Source organism: Delphinapterus leucas, chromosome 12, assembly GCF_059928025.1.
Source record: "Delphinapterus leucas isolate spDelLeu-1000000601 "Yukka" chromosome 12, BTC_Dleu_Yukka2, whole genome shotgun sequence".
NCBI classification, from domain to species: domain Eukaryota; kingdom Metazoa; phylum Chordata; class Mammalia; order Artiodactyla; family Monodontidae; genus Delphinapterus; species Delphinapterus leucas.
Window position 1 is genome coordinate 60,787,742 of NC_143140.1, and position 14,987 is coordinate 60,802,728.

Consider the following 14,987-nt stretch of genomic DNA (forward strand, 5'->3'; position numbering starts at 1 on the left):
GTGGTCTTTTTTATTTAGGAGCTCTGATTTAGTAATGATCTTTGCTGAATGAGATCTCAGAATAGGATTGTGCTAAAATATTTCAGAAAGTCTTTTTTTTGGGAGGTTTATGGTTGAAAGTAGATAAGGTTTCTGTTTTCTTTTGACAGATTTTTGGAGCATATGCAACTCATCCTTTCAAGTTCAGTGATCACTATTATGGCACAGGCGAAACTTTTCTCTACACGTTTAGCCCTAACTTCAAGGTACCTAGATGAAAGAAATACCCAACTTCCTGGTGTCACGGTGTCAGGAGGGTCGGTGGGGTTGGAGATGGGGGGCTGTGGTTGGAGCAGCAGCTGTCCCATCCCGTTACTCGAGGTAACCTCATCAGGCCTCACTCTAGCCTGGCCAGCACTTCATGACTGCAGCACAGAAACCGCTTAGATTCCCTCCCCAGGCCTTGGGAACTGCTCTTTTGCATGGTCTAAGATCAGGGAGGGGTTGCAAGTCAGAGCCAACATGTGTCTGAGAGGTCTTTCCTACCTCATAACCCCTTTGGAGATCTCATCCTGGTGTGGGAGAGGTCTGGCCGTCAGGAGCTTCCTCAGCCAATGGGTAGTGCCCTTGCACACACAGAGGTACTATGCTCTTACTCCCTCTTCGTGAATTCTCCAGATTGAAATGTCTGTTCTCTGTCTTGTGTTTCTGTCCTAAGGTCTTTAAGTGGAGTGGAGAAAACTCATACTTTATCAATGGAGACATAAGTTCTTTGGAACTTGGTGGTGGAGGGTAAGGTTTTTGTTGTTATTATTAATTACCACCTGACCTGAGTGAGCCTGTTTTGACCCAGGTAACTGAAACTTTGGTGTCAGGTGATTTTAGCTAGTCCATGTGCTTCGATTATTTAGGACAGTGTGGTCTAACACATGACACTAAGAATTGAAGATAAAATGACTTATTTATGTGTCTAAATGAGGGACTACTGCCACCCGTCTTTTAGGAAAGATGGGTCATTTAAATGAAATAAAGGAAATGTACCTTTTGTTTTACAAGCAGTTTAGGGTTTTGTCTGTCTACAGCATAAAAGAAAGAAGTTGGGGCAAGGGAGGACAGAAAGTGTGCACATAAAATTGAAATGTTTTCACCATTTTATTAACCTTTTCAGGGGACGATTTGGTTTATGGCTAGATGCTGATTTATACCATGGACGAAGCAACTCCTGCAGCACTTTTAATAATGATATTCTTTCCAAAAAGGAAGACTTCATAGTTCAGGATCTCGAGGTATGGACATTCGAGTGAAATTCAGACTGCCTTAAAATACGACATTAAAAAGACTGGGTTCAATCAGCCCTGCTAAAGCTGGCTGGAAGAGCAAGCCCCAGCCCAGACTGCCTCATCCCATCATAGTGCTTTCTTTCTGCCTTCATCTCAGCGTGTGATCACATTGCAGAGAGATTCTGAAAGGTACATGTGGAAGGCAGACGATGAAGAAAGAAATCTGAAGTCCAGATTGTTGAAAGACTTTATACTCTCACTTCCTTCAAATCCATACAGTGAGGAATCAGAATATTTATAGATGTGAGTTGAATGCAATTTTTATTTTTGTTAACTGTGAAAAAGAAAATACTGTGGAAATATATACATTCCTTGTATATTTATCAATATAATTTTCATTACCAAAATGTACAGCATACTGTTGTTAGCCATGGAAAAGTTTAGTCTCATTTAGAAAAATTCAAAGTGCACAGCACTTAAAGGGAATATATGATTTTTAAAAACTGTTTTATTTATTATTTCTAGTATATTGTCTGAAATGTGTTGGCAGTTTTTTCTTTTAATGTGTCAAATTTTGAAATAAAGGAATGTATACATTTTGTGCTATGTTTTGGCAACAAACCCATTTGATTTATATAGTTTTATATTAAATTTTTTTTGCCCTGATTGTTTAGGGTGATATGTATATGTATGTGCTGCTTAATGTCCAAATATATATATGTATACACACATATATATATACACATAATTCTGAATTTTTTAAAACTCAATACCAATGTTTATTGATTTGACTGTTGTAGGCCAGCTTTCCATTTAGTCATTAAAAAGGTACATTTTTAGTTATTTACTCTGAACATAACTGTGTAAAAGAAAAATAAGCTATTTCTCTCAGTCATAAGTTGATATTTACAGAAATGTATACCTTTATGAGCCTAGATTTAGAACAAACCCTGCTTTTGAAAAGAAAATGTTTTGCTTCTTATAAAATCACGTGTTAATAACAAAAATTGTATTTTTATTGGATTTTTTTGCATAATTTTCCCCAAGTTTTTACATTAATGAACAGGCCTCTGTTTGAAATGAGACTGTTTTAATTTCTGTATATTTTATATCAAATGAAAAAAAGGTCAAATTATCCCAATTGTCTTGATTTCTAGACTCTTTTATTTGAGAAAAATCAATGCAAAGAAATGCATTCATACCAAAATTCGAATAAAAAGTAAACACTTGTTTTTTAATATCAACTCACTTTCACATCATAAAACACTCTTTTATTAAAGTTAATAATAAAGACTTGTTAAAATTTTAACAAATATTATTGACTGTCAGACCTTTATGAAAGCCAAAGACTGCTAATGGAAAAAAATGTCAAATGATAGCCAAAGCTGAGAAAGTGGTCTGTCATAAGTTACATACCCAGTGATCTTTGAAGGAAAAATTAATAAAAAGTAGTGTTTATATACCTGCATTTTAAAGAAGTAAACAGTTCTTAGAATGTTGGCCTTAAGCTGGCAGAATATTTCCTTTAGCTTATTCTCTTATTTTAGACTATTTATAAAAGAGAACAAACAAATTGCCAAGTGGCCTCCTGTCAGATCAACAGTTATTTTACTCCACCCACATTTCCATGCAAGTTTAAATGAACGCTATAAAATCTTAAGTCTATAGCCTGGGTGCACTTTCACCCAAGTTCTATTGAGAACTCTTGATTAACAACTTATTGGCAGTTTAACCTTAATCTGCTTGTTAAATTATATGTTGGTATGAGATACCAGGAATGTCTCATAATGATCACGTTTACCATTTATGCCATTTGCAACCATATGCTATTAACGAAATGGTCATTTTGCATATAGTTCACTCCTACCTAGTTTAGTCCATGATATTATACTTGTGAGAGCATATTCAGATGCTGTGTTCTCTATTTAAAACAGTATTGTCCAATCAGAAATGTGTGGCCCTTCATTTATGGATACTGAATATATGTAATGCAGTGCTAGCCCAATATTTTCAATAAAGGAATTTATGCATTCAGTGTGACTTTCCTGAGGATTCATTCAACAAGTATTTATTGCATGCTAGAGCTTTTACTTGAATGAGAGGATGATGAAGTATCCAAGACTAAATAAATAAGGTCCAGTGCTCATGTATTTATTGCTGCCTTGGAAATTCCCTCTTTGTTCCCCGTAGCCACTCTCCTATTCTTTCATCAGTTCATGAAAACTGCTCCTGTTACAGTTACTAGAGAAAACTCTTGGCCCTGTCTAGCAGTTTCTCTGTTCTTAATCCTAGCTGTTCTTTGAATAGTGACTTTCTTTTTAACATCTCTCTCTTGACCTACTTCCTAACTTCCATGAGAGACACCTTACCTTACCCTCTGATTTTCTTTGACATCCTGTCTCCTAGCCCCTAAAGATGAAGACCTCAAACAGTGTTCGTTCCTTGCCAATTCCTCAGTTCATGAGTCTACTTCAAAAGATGTGGATGGGAGGGGGCAACCAAATGTCTCACCAGACTCTGTTGAAAATGATTTAGATACAGCCCCACGCTACAAGCCACCAGGGACACCCTGAACTAGTGTGAGAAGTAGTATTGGCCTTCATTTGATTTCCCTTTCCTTAAATCCTTTTAAAGTTTTAGAGGCATATGAAACAGGACTAATAAAAGAAGTACTTTCCTTTTGAGGAAGTCATTAAGAATCTCTTAAACCAGAAAGGGAAGCTGAGATTCATGTTCTTCTTAGGATGCCTAACGTATTTTTACCAATATAATCAGATACAGAAAGGTACGGAGGTCAGAAACCAAAGGAAGTTCCAGAAACTAAACAGCTGTACTGGCCCTTTGTTCAAGTATTAAAAGTACCTTTGACTACTTCCTTCTGCCCAATCAGGTCACTCACTCCTCATTCAGGGTAAGCCCTAACCTCAGAGCATCGCATCTTCCTACCTCCTTGCCTATGACCATTATCCATAGTGATCTGCCAACAAAAGGTATCTTAACTGAAAAAATGAGACTTTACAATTCACACCGAAATCTAAAATCCTACTGCCTCCACCCTTCTACTTCAGATCTCTAGTGGTTCAGAATAAAAACCAGACAGAGACTCCCTGGTATGGTCAAGCAAGCATCCAAATGGTGTTTTTTGATTGAATATCTTTGGAGACCTATTTATTTTCTAGATCAGTGCTGCTCAACAGAACATTCTACTCTGATAGAACTGTTCCATGAATGTGCGTTGTCCCTTACGGTCGCCACTAGCTTACCATACTGGTGTTGAACACTTGAAATGTGACTTGGATGACTGAGGAGCTGAATTTTTATTTAATTCACTTAATCTTATTAATTTTATTTAATATTAAAGTATATAAGTTTAGCCACATGTGGCCAGTGGCTGCCATATTGAACAGCACAGCTTGAGATCAAGATTTGGCACAGCCAAATCGTTATGTCATCAGCAATGAACTCAGACTGTTACTCCCTCGCCACAGAGAACCTTTAGTTCTCAGTACTTTGATTTGTCCCTGCCATTATGGATCCTTACAAAACGTGGTACCACCTAAAGTAACAGTGTGTCTCACTGCTTAGGTCATCAACTAATAAAGAGACCAGAGGGTTCAGTTCCCTGATTACACTGAAAACTTAGATCTCTATAGCATTACTGATCCTCATCTTTAATGAAAAATAACGAAAAACCTCTCCCAGTGCCCAGGCCTTGTCTCAAATAAACATTTCCTGCCTTGGCCATCAGTATGTGTTTTGTTGGCATATTGGACATTCTACTGCCATGGCAGTCCTATAGGAGCCACACCCCTCACCAGGCTCCCATCCACAATCACAATGAACCACAGGAAGGAAAAACAGTGTATTCCTTATGCAGAATTGTGCAACCAATTTCAGAATCATCAAGGATTAATGAACTGCCCAAAATGCCTCAAACAGTTCTATTCAGTGACCAATCTTCCTTATTAAGCTTGCCAGCTGGGATGCCCAATGGCCCCCTGCACACCCAGAGAACCTGCCTGCCTGTGGAGAAAGTTTTCAGTATCAGCCTGTTAGAATGAAGGGCGATCAAAAGGCATAAGAAAAGAGACGATTAGATAATCTTGGTGTCCTATTTCCCTGTCAACAAGAGCCCATCATTTCATCAACGACTCCACTTCTAGGGTTACAAAAAGTAACCTTGATCTAGCTTAATATAACTCTGAGGTTACACTGAGGAATATGCTAAACAAGAAACACCTACAAGAAACATTCACATTCAACAAACTTGGATGATAAGGCATGTCTTCTCATGTCTCTGCAGCTAAAAAATCCTCCTTACCTTGACATATTTTGAAAACATGGGAATTCAGCCAATCAATTCAGCCTTTAATCCCCACAGCAGCCCATGGTTTAACCACAATCTCTACAGGCTGGTGGATCAAACAGTACACAGGGAATTCAGTAAAAGACAAACATTTCCTCCCCTATATCCCCAGAGGTAACAACCACAAAAGTTCCTTGTGTTTCCTTCTAGGGCATTTCTACGCATATATCCTTATTTATATATTCTTCATATAAACAGAAGCATACTATGCACACTGTTCTTTAGTTTGTCTTTCTGATTTAACAATATACTATGAACATCATTTTTTATCGATATAGGTAGACTTACCTCATTATTCATTGCATGGATCTGTCATTGTTTAAACAGTTCTTCACTAATGGATTTTTTTTGGCTATTACAAATAATTCTTAGTGAACATCCTTGCATATAGAACTTTGTGCATTATGAATTTGTATATTTGAAAGATAACTTTTAGCAGTGAGTCAGAGTATATGCACTTTTTATATTAAAAGATATATTAATTACTCCTCCCTAAAAGTTATACTAGCTTACACCAACTGTGTATGAGTATGCCAGTTAGTTAACCTCACACTCTCACTAATATTGGTTATACTGATCTCTTTTTAATCTTTGCTGAATGTTATCTTAAGTTTCATATTCTAATCATGAATGATGTTGAACATCTTCCCACATGCATTGGCCAGATTTGTGTCTTTTTTCCTGAATATTTTGTCTGAGTCCTTTATCCATTTTTCTATTGAGTTATTCGTCATCTTACTGATTTGTAAGATTTCTTTAGTATACTCACAAAATTAGCCCTTTGTCATAAACATGACAAAATATAGCAAATATTTTGCTCAGTTTATATTTTTGAAATACATGCATTTTTAATACATGACAAGTTAATTACAGTTTCTTTGTAGTCATATTCATCATTCACTTCTGATAAAATTTCTGGACCATAATTTTTTAGATCAAGTCAAGTTTATTCAGCATGATTTTCACTCTTTATTTAAACCCCTCCCAATAGAATGTATTAACACATCCTCACTTTATCTAAAATGCATCCCCTTGCTTATTCTATGCTTAATTACACCATCCCTCATACTTCAGAACATTTAGAAGTAACCTCCTCCAAGGTCAACTTCACTTTTCACTGGCCTGTAATCATCCCATTAACACATGTCAACATCTTCAGGAAAGGTCTTGGGACAAGATCTGAATATCCATCTAAAGTACCATCCTCCAGTGAGTTAGCTAGAGCTGAGCAAGACTGATGGACGACTTCTAAATCTCCAAACCCTGCAACAACACCTTGCTGAGCAATAAATGATGTATTAACAATAATAATATGAAGAGGAGAATGAGGAAGACAGGTAACATTTATTTATCATGACTTTCACCCTCCTTTTATATGCATTTATCATATTTGATCCTCAAATCGAATATAGTTTAATTATTATCTCTGTGTTAGAGATGAGTAAACTGATTCTTCAGGTTAGGTAACTTGCCTGAAGTCACAAAGTTCATGAGGGTTAAAGCCAGGATATCTATAGTTATGACTGACCCCAGAGAGGAGCTCTTAACCACAACAGTATGCTGACCATTGTGTAGTCTCTACAACATCTCCACCACAAGGTTACCCACACTCTGCTTAACCACCTCAGACACCAAGATCCATAGTTTTCCACTCTGGAAAGACAGCTCTTTAATGGCTGGGAGGTCCTCTGTAGCTAACGAGGTCTTATGCATCCCTATAGCCCCAGTGCTTGGCAGGGTGCACGGCACCTAGGAGTCGTTCGATAAATGTTTGTCAAGTCTAACTGAGCAAAGTGCATAACTAAAGGAAATGAACTCCAGAGAATTTGAATTTGCCCAACATTGCACAGCTAAGCAGAAGAGCTTGGGAATAAAACAAAGGTTCTGGATTCCTGGCTCTCCTCCCCTCCCTGCTATATAGTGCTTAGTCACAAATTTACAAGCATTATTCTTAAGACTGTGAGGCAGGAAGAAATGATCCTTCCTCTAGCTGCTCAAGTTCTGTCCTTTGGGTCTTAGGGGTGTTAAGTAAAGACTGAGGAAGAGATTTCTGGGGGGTAGGGTGGTGGTGGTGGGGTGTGTGTGGATGCTTCCTGGGAAAAGAATTCCTTCATTTTCAGATCTCTTGGTTACTGGCATTCTGAAAAGCATAGACTGAAGGGAAGTTCCAGGGCCTCAGGGCTAATTTAGGGCATTGAAAGTGAGTCACATTCTGTTTCCACATGTGAAATCTGGAAAATAGCTCAGAAGACCATTCAAGGAAGATCAAACTATCCAGTGAGCCTGCACTTTTGTGATAAGGTTGAAAGAGTGCAAAGGCATATGATAAAGTGGATTCTCCAGTTCTAACTCATTGTGTTGATTTTGGAAGAAAGATTAAATCAGGCAGAAAAATCAAGGGCATTTTATGTGGAGCATTTTTTATAAAATAATAGTCTAGGCAAGTGTGTGGTACTGTGTAAGCATAAAGTAAATGTCAACTAGATCCTGGAACCTCCACTTATCAGCAAGTTATCAATACTTAAACTCTCTGTGCCTCAGGTTCCTCATCTGTAAAATGAAAGCAATACTACCTTCCTCAAAGAGATGTTAGAATTAAATGGATTAATATATGTAAAATGTCATTATACTATTCAATATATACATTTACTTGTTAGAGATGTGCTTTTTTCTTTTCCCTTCAACATTGTTTCTAAGATTCTTCCATGTTGTTATTGCTGCTATATTTCATTTGTGTGTGGGGTTAATATTCTTCTGTGTGAATGTATGAATGTACCACTATTTAATCCATTCTCCTGTCAGTGCACAGAGTTGCCTGCAGTTTTGTCTGGCTCTAACCATTGTCCTGAGGCCCATGAGAAAGAGCTTCACTGGGATGGAACAGCTGGTCCACGGAGTATGTATTTGGCTTTACAAGATAACCCCTCAATGTTTCACAAAGTGATTGTACCATTTACACGCCTATTAGGATATTCTGTCCAACATCTGATATTGTTAGATTTCTTAGTTTTTGCCAGTTTCAAGAATGTGCAATATTATTTCATTGTAGTTCTAATTTGTATTTCCCTGACTATTAATGAGGATGAGCATCTGTTAATGTATTTCTTAGCCATTTATCTTTTCTCCTTTGTGAGATGTCTATTCACGTCTAATGCCTACTTCTTCTAATCTGTCTTCTGGGAAGCGGTCACACAAAATCCTTGCTGTTACTACTTTAAGAATAATAGACATTAGTCAGTCTGTTAATCCCATCTACCTTTTTGATGAGGAGGACAAACAGATAACATGATGATATCAGAGGTCCTCAGGCCCTACAAGGGTATTTTCTCAAGCATCTCCCTTAAGTGGGCAATATCTAGGGAGAGAGGTGAAAAATGTTTGTGTTTTGCTTTGCAGATTTAGGCATGTATTGGCACTTATTAATTTGATTATGTGATTTTTTTTTTTAGAAGCAGCATCAAGCAGTTTATTTGTAATAATATTGGATTGGCCAAAAAGTTCATTCGGGTTTTTCAAAACCCAGATGAACTTCTTGGCCAATCCAAATAGTAAATACTTATTGAGTGCTTATGCATCAGGTACTATCCTAAGCACTTTACATATATTATCTCAATTAATCTTTACAATAACTTGTGATGGTCATGAGATAAGTACTCTATTATTATTTCCCAATTGAGGAAACGGAAGCCCTGAAAAATTAATGACTTACCTAAGGTGGAATCACTACTAAACGGTAGATATTGAGGGAGTCTGACTCCCCAGCCCATGTCTTTGACCAATTAGATAACCATAGGTGATAGCAAGTTAGTTGGCAGTACAGCAAAAATAGAAGGAGGGCATGGTGGGTGCCCAGAAGCAATTCTGGGAAATGATGGGCTTTTGGGGTTTATGCTGGGTAGGGAAGGAAGTGAAGGTAGGAATGCAACAGAAAGCATTGAAGAAAGATCAAGAACAGAAATTACTAAGAAGTCAGGAAGTTGCTGGGACAGGTGCTTTCAGAGGTGTGAAGAGTCACTAAAGTTTAGGTTTTCAGGGCATCTGGGTAAATGTCAAGCTAGGATTTTGCCACAGGAATGAGTTGTGCTAAAGAGGAATGGAGGCAAAGGGCACTGGAATCCCTTTGTGTGATTGAGAAGCTATGAATCACGGATGCTGAGGTTGTCTGAGATAACGCGGGAGTCTGGCAGCATTTTTGCGCCAGGTCCTGAAGCTCTCTGTGAATCTGGGGGAGTGACCAAGAAGCTGGTGCACGATGTGATTATGCTTCATGCTATAGCATGATACTCGAAAGGGCGCAGAGGGTGGGGAGTTACATACAGGTGGGAATGGGATCACCTGGACTGGCAGTTAGAAGCTAGAGAACGCCAACACTGCTTCCAAATCTCTCTCAGCATGTTGGAAGGTGGGGAGAAAAAGCAGTTTTTGTTTGTCGATGCTCAAGGGAAGTGATATCCTTGGGGGAATGCCAGGTTTCAGTTAAGGCAAGAAGGTGAAGGTATGGTTCAGTGAGGAAGCTGAGGATACAGATTAGGGTGCTCACAAATAAACTGTGGCTTTTAAAGTGGAAAGAGATTCAGAGGTCAGAGACGGAAAAACGTTAGGGGAAAAAGAAGCATAAGACGCTTTGGGTTATCAGTTAAGAAAACTAAAAAAAATTTTTTAACAAGAAAAAGAATGAATGGTGAAGATGAGATTTATTGGCCTTGAGATTATGAAAAAATACAGGTGTGAATTTGACAAGAAAATTTACATTAACTTCAAGATGATGGAGGTGGGCTGATTTACATGGTAGCTGTTTTCTATTGATTTGAGGGAGAAAAGAAGTGCCTCTGGTCTGGTTCTACTAAAGGTCTGGATGCCTCTATCATCCACCAACTAAATGATTGTGAGTAGGCGGATTCATCTTCCTATGTCTCATTTTCTCCATTTCTACAATAGGGGTAATAAAATCTACTTCTCTGATTTGTTATGAGAATCAAATTAACTTACATATATGAAAGTGCCTTAGAAAATTGCAAAATGCCAGACAAAGGTAAGGTGTTAGTCACATCAAACTTTGTTTATGCTAAATTCTTTATCAGAAATGCAAAGTCTAAGTGTAATCTTATTTCTGATAAAAGTAGAAATTACTTTCAATGTTTTGAAGACATGGCTTTCAGGAAAGTATTATGAAAAAAAGCAGAAGTGTCTGCATTATACTCTGTAGGTAAGTAAACAAAATAACTTACCAGGGAAACAGCAGGAATGGGAAAGTTGCTATAAGGAGGCGGGATTTTTTTTTCTTTTATCATTCTCTCCATTACAAATAATTTACACAGTTTCCACTTCAGAACAACACATCAGGACTTCCCTTAAAGTACTTCAGCAAAGCTCAAACAGTCACAAGTCGGGACTCTGGGCCACTTCCCAGTATTTCTTCCAAGAGAGCTCTAAATAAGGCAGTTTAATAATCGGAAACTGGAAATTTTCCTCCTTTCCCACACACAAGCACTCCTTCCTCCCCTTCTTTTGCCTGTTAGACATTTCACTCACTCCAACAGACGGAGGCCAAAATTATGCAGTACTTAGTACCAAGCAACAGCCACTCTAGCCTTAAGTATTTCCTTTTATACTGTTTTTCTTAAGGAGAGGGAAGTGTGTCCACGCTTTTTTTTCACCTTCAGAAAAATCTAAAATTCTTGAGACACTAGTGAAACAGCAAAAAGTTACTCCTATTTACTAAATATAAGCCAGAGAAGGTTTTTGTATTTGTGTTCAGGAAATTTCTATTTAGGATGTGGAAAAGGGGTGTTACTGACAAGATAATACTTTATGAGATTAAGACAAACTCACCAACACACTTTCCTATCCTCACTGCAAAATGGACTAAATACTGCACTGTATCAGACATATGGTTGTAGTAGCTCCACTGTCTGTCTCTCCCCAAAACACCAAGAAATCTGCCTAAAAATGCTTCATGGCTCTTGACATCAGGGTTGAACAACTCAAAAATTTATGGAATGAGATTATTTATGAAACAGAGAATGATTAAAGGAAATGAAGTTTATTTGGAATTCTGAATTTTAAAAATCTGTTAAAATGTTTTCCTTATGACAAAAGTACTATATTTTCATTGTTGAAGACGTAAAATATACAGAAAAACCAAAAAAAGGAAAAACATCAAGACATAATTTACCCATCCAGAGATCACAATGCAAATATATTTGGTATGTATTCTTTCAGGTGTCTTTCTTACAAATTCATATGTATATATATTTTTCTTTTTTTTCACATATGTATATTTAATAAACATGACTCATACTAGACGTATCTGAACACATGTACACGTCAAAGTACCATGATTTAAGAGCACAGGTTCCCATTAGACTGCTTGGGTTGGGGTCTCTGCTCTGTCACTGACTAATGGGATGATATTGGGCTGCATGAGATCACCAAAGGAGTGAGTATAGCTAAAGAGAAGAGTAGTATCAAATTGTATATGTTAAATATGTACAGCTTTTTATGTGTGAGTGGGAGGGAGAGAGAGAAGGAGGGACAGAAAAACCTAGGACCAAAGCCCATTAGTGACGAGAGAGGTTTGGAAGAAGTGGAAGCAGCCAAGGAGACTGGAGAAGGAACAACCAATCAAGTAGGAGGAAATCTGAAAGTGTGGTGTGCTGGAAAACAAGAGGAAAAAAATGTTTTATCAAGAGGAAGATAATAATCAACTTTTGCTGAAAAGATGAGCACTGAGAAGAGACAATTAGATTTGGTGACATGGGGGTCATTGGTCAACTTGACAGCATAGTTTGGACGGGATGATGGCAGTGAAAGCTTGATGGGAGACAGTGTGAGAGGAGAGGGGGAGAGGGATTCGGAAGAGTATAGTCAACTTTTGGGGGGGAGTTTGGTTGCAAAGGAGAGCAGAGAAATGGATCAGTAAGTGATGCGGAAAGCACAGACAAATAAAGGCTTGTTTTAGTATGGTATGATGTTCAGAGTTGGCTCTTAATAAATGTTTGCTACTGATAACAGTAATGTGACTTACATTCATATTGTATATTATTTTCAATATTGGTTATTTTTATTGAAGTGTAGTTAATTTACAAGGTGTTGGTTTCAAGTGTGCAGCAGAGTGTTTCAGATATATCTATCTATCTATCTATCTATCTATCTATCTATCTATCTCAGGGAAAGATAAAAAACTCAGCCCATGTCTTCACAGATGGTAAGTTGTACAGCTGTCTAACTCCAGAGCCTGCTCTGAAGCAGGGTTGCTACTGGCCCATATGGTGCCCTTTTGAAATTAGAAAAGAGCACTCCATTTCACAAATAAAATTTAAAATTAGTTTATTGTCACACAACGCAAATTGCTATTCCTCAGGGGAGCTATCCAGAACCCCACCTGGTAGCAGCTCTGTCTGTGCACACACAGTGCCTGTATTTTTGCCTGTTCCCACACCAGGACATATACTCCAGACAATTTTAAATACTTTGTTTTGCTCCTCCCACTTCCATGGTAGGGAACTATATCAAGTCCAAGGTTTGGGAATGGGAAGCAAGTTTTTAAAAGTAACAGGTAAGTGAGCAAAGCAATCGCAGGTATCACCAGGGACATCGTCAGGACAGGTGCGCCTCCCCCTATGTCCATAGCAGCACTATTCACAACAGCCAAGACACGGAAACAACCTAAATGTTCATTGACAGATGAATGAATAAAGAAGATATGGTACATATATACAATAGAATACTACTCAGCCATAAAAAAGAATGAAATAATGACATTTGCAGCAACATGGATGCAACTAGAGATGATCATACTAAGTAATTCAGAAAGACAAATACTATATGATATCAGTTATATGTGGAATCTAAAATCTGACACAAAGAACTTATCTACAAAACAGGAACAGACTTACAGACATAGAGAACAGACTTGCGGTTGCCAAGTGGGGGAGGGGTGGATTGGGAGTTCTGGATTAGCAGATGCAAACTATTATAAAGAGAATGGATAAACAAGGTCCTACTGTATAGCACAGGAAACTATATTCAATTTCCTGTGACAAACTATAATGGAAAAGAATATGAAAAAGAATGTACATACATGCATAACTGCATCACTGTGCTGTGCAGAAATTAACACAACATTGTAAATCAACTCTACTTCAATAAAATAAGTTTAAAAAAACAAAAACGCTTCATTTCAGGAAGATTCATAGAATGGGCTTTTTGACAAGTACAAGTTTCTGATAACTTTCAAATCATACCGCTGAACTGGGTAAACCAGATGGCTCTATAAAACTATTAATTACATGAGATTGAGTAAACTGATGGATATGGTTATAATTTTTCGGTCTCACCTGAGATATTACTGGCTTTTATTCTGTGTTCTCCAGATACAAGGAAACCCTTCCCCTCAAGCTAATTATGATTTATAGCAGTTTGGTAAATTACACCCCTAAGTAGAATTGAAACATTTATATTTTCTACCTGAACCCTCCAGTAATTGGAAACTCAGAGGTTCCCAGAAACTTTATCCAATAAATAAGGAAGGCCACCTCCAAACAAATGCAAGAGTTTCAAGGTATTTTGGGGGGAACCTCAAAAAGGGAGGAATTCATCCAAATCTGTTAGGCAAAATCTGTGATAATCCCTTGGCATGGCTTTCTTGGCCCTGAGAGGCCTTTTCAAAGTTTAGTCTGAGACTCCTAAGAGTCCAAGCACCTGAGTTGGTAACACACGGTTTTTACCTGAGTGGCAGAAAACTCAAGGAGGAAAACTAGTTAGAAGGATATCGCAGTGATCCAGGTGAGGCATAATGAGCCACTGGCAGTAAAGGTCCGGAATATTTCAGACTATAAACTACAGGATTCCGCATTACCTGTGTATGAAGAATGAGATAAAGCGCGCTGTTTTGATCTAGCTGGTGCTGTTAACAACAACAACAATTAAAGACAGATGGGAAATTCAGTTCCACATTTTGAGCTTAGCACCTAAAATTATCATGGCTGAAAATGCGTACACAAAGGATCAACTATGATCTTGTGGAAAACAAAGTTCTAGAAATTTTGTTCATTCTCTTAAAACCTACGAATTCGTAAGCTTAAAATATTAAAATTTAAAAACTTTTTTTTAAGACATCGTCATACACTCTTGGGGCACCTTACATTACAGGATTCAGGGAAACGACATTCAGTACACTCAACAGGTTCCATTCCGCCCCGAGGACACGGCGCTCCCGTGACGTCACCGCGACGTGGGGCGCGAGCCTGCGTTTTGGCGGAAGTCCTGCGTAGTTACCAACGAGACGCAGAGGGAGGGGCAACTGCCGCGGCCGACCGCTCTTCCGTGTAGCGTCCTCGCACGTCCCCTAGTGGCAGCCG

At 38.1% G+C, this 14,987-nt stretch overlaps 1 protein-coding gene across 5 annotated transcripts in view; it reads left to right on the forward strand.

Annotated features, from left to right (window-relative positions):
• NCOA7 (nuclear receptor coactivator 7) overlaps positions 1–3,299 on the forward strand; it is a 144,390-nt gene extending 141,091 nt beyond the window's left edge. For 4 of the 5 annotated variants that reach the window (XM_022555930.3, XM_022555938.2, XM_089921980.1 and 1 more), the window contains 3 exons: positions 150–245; positions 698–771; positions 1,148–3,299. In XM_022555930.3, the coding sequence (XP_022411638.1) occupies positions 150–245; positions 698–771; positions 1,148–1,283 (306 nt within the window). In that variant the 3' untranslated portion in view covers positions 1,284–3,299. The remainder of the gene's footprint in view (positions 1–149; positions 246–697; positions 772–1,147) is intronic. The other variant, XM_089921981.1, reaches the window with a different exon arrangement.
• The last annotated feature ends 11,688 nt before the right edge of the window (positions 3,300–14,987 follow it).